Genomic DNA, 9,855 nt, shown 5'->3' with positions numbered 1-9,855 from the left:
ACCCAGCACCAGCCAAAAAGAACGTCAAACAGCATTTAATAGTAGGATTGGCCTTTTTCAAAACTGATGTGACACACATTTTATTGTTTCATTGCAGATAAAACTTACCAGGAAAAAGCTTGGCAGCAATGATGGATCCTGTAAGAATCTTCAAGAGTGAATCACGATGATTACTACAAATGCTGATTTTATAACTGCAAGAAGATTTTGAGAGTCTCCATTTTAACAACTTTGTATTTTATGTTCTAAACTGTATGGGATTTTTTTCTATTCCATTTTACCAAAGTAAACTAAAATATTTCAAAATTATTAAGTTTTTCTAACATTTCCTTTTTGAACACAGAAGTAAAAGGCATTGGCCCACGCCTTGTGGTTTAGAAACTGAAAAGTAATTCTGCTGGCTTACTAAATTTGGCATCACAGCAAGACACCCATTTTGCAAGTTGGTTTTACGAAGACGTTTAGTGTTTCTTAAGTTATGTGCGTACACTGCAAATTACACAACTGTACGCTTCAGCTCACTTGTTTTTTATAAAAAGTTGAAGCAAACATAATCATCCCTTTCAAATAAAATATGGGGATTTTGTTTTAAAGACCATTTAACAAGAAAACCACTGGCATCAGAACAGTTTAGCTCTGTTCATCTAAGGACAAGATGGCAAAAGCCTTTCAACTAGGACATGCATCCAATACCTGCTATTCTCCCACTTTTGTTACTGAAAATTAACATTGAGGATGCTGACCAATAAACAGATACTGGGAACCTTTTTGTGTCAAAGACATTGTTCACAACCAACTCAAGCACCTTTGCTTTTTGTACAACTCTGCACCTCATCAGGTTGAGACCTGCACGCAAATTGCTTCTTCAGTTAAAACAAAAATCAAACAAAAACCTCACAACTTGGTATTTGGTTCATCTACACCCAATCAACAAAATGATTTTGTGGAACCATTACTACACTAATTGCTGGACAAGCACTTTTTTTTGTGGTCACGGACCACATTAGTATTGCCATGTATTAAGACAGACAACAAGAAATGAACCTTAAGAAGCGGTGTTTGGTGCACTACACAGAGACCAAGAGCAGATGCAAGAAATACAGAGGATAATCTCCAAATTTAAGTTAGCCTGTGGATAGCGCTCAGCTTCTTAAGAGCTATAGCTGTAAAATATCCAAAGAGATTAAGTGATATTATTGCTTTCTAATACAGCACACTGATACTGTATGGCAATACCTTTTTTCTTGAGCAAATAAATATCCTTTGGCTTTCCATGACACAAACCTCTATAGTAAAGGAGGGAACAGAAGGTTTGTCCAGGGCTGGTAGGTTTCCAAAGTAGTTTTGCAAGATACATATAAATAAAAAATTTGACTGCTTAGATTTCACTGCAATAAAAATCTTGCTTAGCTCATAGTGCAATGGGAAAGCTATAGACCTGCCCATCACTCCTTATTTAGCTACATAGAGCAATGAATTCTAAATTACTTAATTAAAACAGCACGACTGTAATTTGTCTGTACACCCTATGTGTGGCACTGTCATAACTGCCCTACGTGAATGGATTGTTAATGGTTTTGGGGTTTTTTTACATAAATACAAGTCTCAGTAAAGAAAAAAAGACTAATGTTCACATTTTTATCTTTTAATCTTTTTCAATGTCACTTTGCAAATTTTTAGCAGAACAGCTGTGTGTTTGCACCTGCACTTTATGAGGTAATAGTGATTATGTCACAGTGTGTAAAAGCGTGGCCACTAGTGCTGACCAGATGACATGTTGTTCAGATTATAGCATAAAGTGATACTAAACCATCTTTAGTCAGTCTTAGTGCACAAGGCACTAAGTTTTTCTTTTGACTTTTGTGAGCAACATTTTGTGTATTTGTAAAAGACCTATTACACACATACATTCGCAGTTTAAAATTACACGTTTATGACACAGCAATGAAAACTATATCCACAACTGGTAATGTACAGTTTTAGCGAAACAAGAACGAACTTACCTGTTTGAAAAAGAACACTTGACAAACAACACTCAGAAACTACTTCTGCACCAGTATCTACCGGAGTTTCCACCAGCACGCATCCCTCTAACAAGTGTCCTCACAAAGCTAGTAAATGCAAGTTACACAAGGTTAACAGTCTAGCTTTCTTTCTACCACCTACATTTTAGGGTTCACATTTTCAATTTAATCCTTAGACTAGCCAAGAGCTCAGACATACCTGCAGCATGAAGCCCCACTCTAGCTTTATAGGTGAAAATGAGAGGTATCATCCAGGGTTACTATCATGTCTCTGATTCTGAACGTCCTTTGGACAACTAAGTAGAGAAAATGTATTACAAGTATTAGGGGGAGAAAACTGCTTAGAAATCTAATCAAAGAGAAATTTTAGACTATTACTTAAGAAATCATTATACTGTCTGTACAGGCTGAAAGCTGCTGTTTTCCTTAACAAAAGGAAGGCGGAAAAGCCTAGAAATTGAGTGGATTCTCAACCATAATAAATGTTAACATTGTGAATGCTGCCAAATTTCACATGAAGAAAGGCTGAGTGTAATCTGTAAAACCAAGGACTCGTATCAGCAAACTTAGAGCAAAACCACCTTGTATCACTAGGTCAACAAGAGAGGCCAGCCTAGGAAACAGATTCTTTCAGGCATTTATACTTCATTATCAGAGATGCTCACAACATCTGAAAAAATAATATAGATATCTAAAAGTAGGTACCACTGCTTGATTACAAAAACCCAAAGAATTTTAAAAATAATACATAGTTGTGTAGTTGGTAAATGTTTCAAGGACAGATGGGTTAGGGATAGGTAAAAGATGAGCCGCCCTTCCAAACCTTCTCCCTCAAATGCCCCCGTCTATTGAGACAATAAAGAAACACGAGTTTGAAATATTCCAAGATCATCTTACTCCTTGGCTGCATGCATGAGTGCAGGAATCCCGCAGTAGGATTCTTCTCCCCAGCGGCAAGCACCAAACCAGTTGTGCAGTATAAACAAGCAAAGTGATTATCTAACCACATCTGTTAACAAATTACAGGCATCTCAGCAGCGGAGATGCACTGCTATCGGTGCACCGATAAAATACTTAAAGCCAGTGTCCTAAAACAAAACTATCATTACGTTAGTTACCAAGTAGTCACCATGCCTATGGGTGCTCAACTGTAGCATCAGTGAAGAAGAGTTTATTATTGGCTAGGAAGACCATCAAAGCAGAGCTGAGCTATAGCTCCAGAATCTTTATGGATTTGAACTACTTTTGATTGAGCCATCAAGGTCCCCTGGCTCACATCACTTCTGGCTCCCAGAAGACTGGGAATTCAGATTATTTAGCTGCTTGGTGCAGGGTTTTAAACCAGAGGTTAATTTTGAAAATTGTTTTAGCTGTACTTTTTTTGTTTGAGAGGTACTAAGAGGTAATCTACAATTTTGAAAAAGTGTCATTGGTATCTAGGCACCTTCATAGACGCGTTAACATCCGTTTGCTCTTTCACAGGACAGAGTTTACACATCAAAACCGAACAACTTGATTTATTTAAAATTCACCTCAAAATGCATTGTTTAGTTTCTTTTTTAAAATGAACATTCAAAGCATCAAAATATTACTTATTTAAAAAGAACCTTTGTTAAGAATAAGATAATTTACATACTGTAGATTGTGGCTGTGAGAGGAGAGAAACAACCAATGGTAGATTAGGCACAGTACTAAGGCAGACTTGCCAGAAAACAACACAGCTCTATGCTCAACTTCTAAATGATCTGGACAAAACAAAACAATTGGGCGGGGAAATAAAACCAACCACTTACTTGAGGGTGTTTGTGTAAAAAAAAAAAAAAAAAAAAAAAAATAGATGTTAGTACGTTTTCTATCTAGACCTAACTCATTCACGTATTTAAAGAACTCTATCTTCTTCCAAATAACAAAAAATGTTTCTAAACCAAGGCAGATTATTATTTGGAACTGGCATAGTAAAATAAAGGATCACAGTATACAGAGCTTAAAATCCTGTACCAGGAAAGAGCAACAAGTGGTTTACAAGGGGATCATTTAAGTATATTATCTAATTTTTAAAAACAGAGATATAAAATATCAGTTGCATAGGGATTTAAATATAAGGCCAAGCAGGAGATTAAAGTAAAATAGAGATCGTAAGAAGGGCACTATGGTGTCAAAACATAGTATTTCCATTTGAATTAACGTCTAATTCAAAATCACAGTATTTTGCTAGTACTACAAACAGTGAATGTCAAACTGTCCCAATAATCTTGAACTGAAAACTGACATTAGAACTTCTAAATAGTACAAAACTAAAGCTCATTGTCTAAACCTGATCAGTGTATTAGCACAATAGTGCTTGGTACGTACCTGATTTATATACTCTACCTTCTGTAAATAATATAAAGGTTATTTCTTGTTAATAAGTGTGAGATCACAATATTACTGCATGCCATCAGTGGTTTGCAGGCTTACTTGATATTTAATTATTCAGTCTTTAAAAGTGTAAGATCCCACCCTGCAGAATCTTCACCCATTGAACACAGAACACTGTCATTAATAAAATACAATAGAAGTTCCACCACTAACAACTAACATATAAGCCAGGATTGTAGGTCTAAACCCAGTACAGTTCATTATTATTAACTCACAGCAATTTTTGTTAGGAAGGTAACCTGTAGACTTCCAAATAATCTTGCATGTATTAAATATAAACAAGTATGTAACTAACAGTCATCTCTTGGCATTTCAAGTAGATTATTCAATTGTGAAAGTACTTCCGCAAAAATCGTAAGTTGTTAAAAGGAAGTTCAAATATTAATTTCCATATCTACATGTAGCTTAATTAACCTAAAATTGTAAGGAATAGTAGTGTAAGGGGAAAAAAAAATTCTCCGAATGAATTAGGCATTAAGGTACACTAACTGGGAATACCTGAACCAACGTTGTAACTTAAAAAGTGCATAAACATAGTAATACTACAAATGTGTTAACTACAGAACAAAAGGTTTTCTGAAAGCTAAGCGATACTATTTTACACATTATTTACAGGTTGTAATTTTTCCAGAGACCACAGAGCCAATTTATGATCTTAAAATTCCTTTTATATATTCAAAGTGTCTTTTGGCTTCCATCCTATTCGGTCAAGAACCTATTCACACACCAGTGAATCAGGTACTGTACAGTCGAACACCACTGCCATTGTGGTTCTGTAATTCTTCACAATTCACTCCTTTCTGTTCTTTCAAGAAAAAGCAGTATTTTCATTTCACGCTTTTCGTAGGTGCTTCAGATTCTGTAGACTGTCTCCCATCAGTCCATGCCTCTCGTGTGCTCTTCAGTGCTAGCGTTTTCTGCTGGTCGACCACAACGTAGTCAACTCTCTCATCTGCCACGCTGCTGCCTGAACCACTGCTCTTTTTCTGGGAAAGACAAGGGAGAGCAAAAAACATATGTTAAAATAAATTAACAACAAAAAGTAAGTAGATGTCCCAAACCGATATAGAACAAGCACAGGTTTCTCTAAAAGGTCCAACATAGACTCTCCGATTGACCATTCGACAAACTAGTTAAAACGATCTTGCTGGAGGCTCCCTCTTTCCCAGCAACTACTTGCAAACAAATTTTAAACTCTTGATGGCAGAAATGCAAGAGTTGAAGATACCTTACGAGGTGGGGTAGATTTTCCCGAGTCCAGGTCCAGATCTAAATATTCTACTTGTTTATCTCCTTTAGGTTTTACCATAGGGCTGCTTCCTCCATCAAGGCTGTTGCTTCCGAACAAATTCTGAAATTATAATACAAATAACTTCAGCTACAAACGTACATGCTAATGGTCTACATCATCAAATACGCTTATTTTAAACTGCCAAAATATTAAAGAACTGACTGAGAGCTCTTGCAATCGGTTAAACCATGCAAATTTTATTGACCTTGTATAACAAGGGGATATATTCTAAGTCGAAACTGGGACAGCATCGAAAGCCAACAGGGGGGAAGCCCCAAAACCAACCCCCCAAATTTAAGGTTGCCACCAAACCAATCTGTGCCTTCCACCTAATGTCCCTTTCATATAATGAGATAAGAACGGAGTGTGGTTTGTTCGTTTTAAATGAAGTTGTTACATCTCAAATTTAGCATTACTTAATCAGAAACTTTTTTATTTCCTTAAATTGCCATTAAATACCTTTACAAGAATTTCAGCCTTAAAATAGTGGCAAAACTTCAAATGAAACTTTTACATTTCATTCAAAAGCCATCACGATTGAGCTGAAAACCAAGAAGTACTATTCAATTGATAAGACCAAAAAACTTTTGAAAGTTTGCGTAGGGCTGCCTGAACTGAAGTTGCATTGTATATACCTAAATTTCAATTAGCCCAGACTTTTGCAACCTCACCTCCTCTGTCCTCTCCCAGCCTGATCCCTCCCTCTTAACAGGTGTTATAGGAACAGTACAATAGAAGGACTCTTCTCTAAAAGATAAAGAAAAAAAAGGAAGACAGAGGGCAGCAGTCAGCAAAAAATGAAGAGGAAGGCAGAAGGAAAGACAGAAGGGTAAGGCTGACAGCAACTTGAAAGAAAAAGCAGAATATCGCTGGTTTTATTAAATACAACAGAAGTATGACATGTCCAAACAAGATGCTTCGAAGCTCATGACAGAAAAAGATGAAAAAGTATGGACTCCTTTATAAGATGCAGTTGGAACAAATAAAAATTTCCAAAACATCTATGTAATTGGCACATTTTAAAACAAAGGCCTTGAGGTATCTGGAAACATTCAGGTTCTCTAGGAAATAAAATATTTTACGGGTTAAAGCTTAACAGGCAGGGCTTTTTAAATCAAAGTATTCTATTACATCTGTATCGTCCAGCTCATTTAATATTAAGTGGTAACAAGGACAAACAACTGAGACAAAGTTCTGTTTGTTGCTCAAATTCTCTAAACAAATTTCTGCATATTGAACATACAAAAATCAGGTTCTGCATCAATGTTTCCAGCATAAATAAAAAAAGCTATTACTCTTTGAACAAAAAATAATCTGTTATTTCAAACAAACTAGACAGACAGAACATATGCATTAGAAAACAGAAACTTTAAATATACGTAAGTGAAAATGAAAGGAAATCTCTAGAACAACCTTAAGAATGAACGGTGCAAGCAAACAGAAAATATTAATGACAGGCTGTCTGAGCTGTGATGTTAATTATACCATCTTGGCACGGAAGTTAAAACCCTGAAATAGCATTGTAAGAATTCAACAGAAATCCCCAATTTGAACTGCGATTCTGCTGCAGGCAGAACTGTGGGAATAGGCAATTCCAAACCTTTGTGTAAAACGGGATGTTTCTTGCATTTGTAAAATGGGACGTTACCGATTACTTACCAATGCCTCCTACAAGACAGAGGCTAAGTTTTTAGATCATCAGCTCCCCGCTGCCACAGCGCACTTCACCTGGGAAGCACGCCTGGGCTGCCGGCAGGTCAGACACGGTACAAAGCGCAGGCCGGGATGCTCTGCAGGCTCGTGAGCTTGCACTGAGTCTGAGCTGCCGCACGGAAGTCAGCAGGAGCAGCTCCTCAGGGGGACCTAAGAGATGGGATCTGGAGGCAGCAATGGGGAGCTGGAGAGGAGGGAGGCTGGAGGAGATCGGGGAGGGTATCCAGAGTGGCAGGGGATGGGGAAGCAAGCAGCACTGCGAGAGGAGGAGAGTCCAGGGGGTAGTGAAATGGGCTAGCACATGCCATGTACGAAGGCAGACAAACGAACAGAACAAAAAGGGGGCTAGACAGGCCCTCCCCAAAGAAGGTCTTTCATAATGCTTTAAAGATGAAAAATGCTGCTGTATCCCCTACTAAGAACCCAAGCTGTAAAAATGTGGTGAATGCAGTGTACTATACTGAACAAAAAGCTGAGCTAAAGATACAGCTTTTCCTCCAGTGCTTTAGGGGTATTCTGGACCACGTTTTAGTTTAGGCCTAGGTATACTGCTACTCTCTTACTTTAAAATACTATTATTGGTTCTTCTTTTTCTCTCTCTCTCCTTCTCCCCCAACCAAACAAAAACCACAGCACACGTCATTAACTTTTCCTAACTAACTCTTCACTGACTGCACTGCAAGCTGAGTATCTGAAACTCTGTTATCTGAGAAAATTCTCCCCCAAAGGGGAAAAAATACAGATACTCAATACACAAAGACCCCTTCTATCCTCTTGTCTGAAAGAAGCCTAATAAAAGTACACGTAGCTCAGTTTCTATAGAATGTAAACAACAAATATCAATCCTTTTTTTCCCCTGTTCCTTCCACATTTCTTGCAAGATGTCCTTTTAATAAAGGTTTTTAAGCCTGTCTCACAGGTCTTAAGACCGTTTATTTCCCTTGACATCATAATACTGCACTGGTGCATAGCCCAGGACAAACAATTACGGACAAGAGGAGACAGTTTCTAGATAGATATGTATACTAACCATTCTCTATATAAGATTAGGCTTTTAACTCCTTCAGTGAAATCTTACCAAAATTACAGTTTTTCTATGGAGATTTTTTTATTATTATTTTTATCTAGAAGTACAAGAGAGTGATGTTGAGTGGAAGGATTTGTGTTTGCATGATTTAAAAGTAAGGACTGCACAGGAAGAGAGTAGTTAAGACGTAGATTTTACATACTGGGTCTTCAGTGGACTGATTTGGATTCATGGATACATAATTCTCTTCACTGTCGTGCGAGTCACTGCTGGAAGTTGTACTATGAACTGAATCCGGTCTGGGAGACATGGGAAACCTGGAGGAGCTAATTACCAGGAATTATTTTACAAACAATATATCTTGAATATCTTAAACCTCCTGGTAAACAACAAAAATAAGCACATTAAAGCTGAAATTTTCATTCAGGTTTACTAGTGTCACATTTTTTAGTTATAGACAGTACCTTACAATTAATATTACAAAACAAAAATTCATATGGACACACTTTGTTTCAATGCACATCTGCATATATACATACACACACACACTTCCAAAGGAAACCTCAACTCATATTACACAGGCTAAAAATATAATACAGATGTACACACATTTATTAACACTCTAGTCAAAGAAAACAATCCAAATGAGGAAAAGCTAAGAAACTTACTCTCGTGCAAAGCTTCTGGTGATAGGAGATCTAACTGGGGCTTGTAATTCTTCCCATTCAGGCAGAGGTTTTATTTCTAGTGGAGCTGGTTTTGCTATATAAGAAAAAGACAATCTTAAAGCACAGAACATTCCTAAACAAACTTAAATTTAATAGCTTTTCAAAGCCTAAATACCAAAACCCCACTATTTTTTAAATAGTAAACACTAGTTAGGAAAAGTAGACACTGTTTAGTTCTCAGAAAGTCATGATATATTAACTTATATTTTTAATCCTTCCAGGTACTGAAAAGCAACACCAATTAGAAAAAAAAACACTATTTAAGAATTTTGCAAGATATACTTGTATATAGTAATTCTGTTTTGAAAAGAGACTCTGAAAATGGCAGCATCATGTTCTGTCTTTACTCTACCACGATGACTTGTTGAACTGACAAGCCCAGGACAGGGTTGATGGACTTTTTCAGCTTAAACTGCCATCAGAGCCAACTGTGGGTAATGTTCTTGGCTCACAGACAATTACTATTATGCAAACTCTGCCCTTGCTGCATACATGTGCCCTTACTGATGAGGTTTCACAGCTCAAAGTGTGGGCAGAATCCGCAGCTAAGACTAAGTCTGCAGAAGTGAGAGATGAGCCAGCACCCAGCTTCAATTCCAAGAGGTGCTTGGCTTGCTTCAGTGCTTATCAACAGAGGAGCAGAGTAGCAGCATG

General features: G+C 37.2%; 1 protein-coding gene across 3 annotated transcripts in view; it reads right to left on the bottom strand.

The window, feature by feature from the left end:
- Positions 1 to 3,521: 3,521 nt before the first annotated feature.
- The window catches only part of GAB1 (GRB2 associated binding protein 1), a 100,682-nt gene continuing 94,348 nt past the window's right edge, over positions 3,522 to 9,855 (bottom strand). For all 3 annotated transcript variants that reach the window (XM_059826901.1, XM_059826902.1, XM_059826903.1), the window contains 4 exons: positions 9,142 to 9,235; positions 8,676 to 8,799; positions 5,671 to 5,793; positions 3,522 to 5,428 (listed from right to left, as the gene is read on the bottom strand). In XM_059826901.1, coding sequence (XP_059682884.1) covers positions 5,270 to 5,428; positions 5,671 to 5,793; positions 8,676 to 8,799; positions 9,142 to 9,235 — 500 coding nt within the window. In that variant the 3' untranslated portion in view covers positions 3,522 to 5,269. The remainder of the gene's footprint in view (positions 5,429 to 5,670; positions 5,794 to 8,675; positions 8,800 to 9,141; positions 9,236 to 9,855) is intronic.

This window comes from Gavia stellata, chromosome 19 (assembly GCF_030936135.1).
Source record: "Gavia stellata isolate bGavSte3 chromosome 19, bGavSte3.hap2, whole genome shotgun sequence".
Lineage (NCBI taxonomy): Eukaryota > Metazoa > Chordata > Aves > Gaviiformes > Gaviidae > Gavia > Gavia stellata.
Note: the sequence above shows the minus strand (reverse complement) of the source record. Positions and strands in the feature narration are given on the sequence as shown.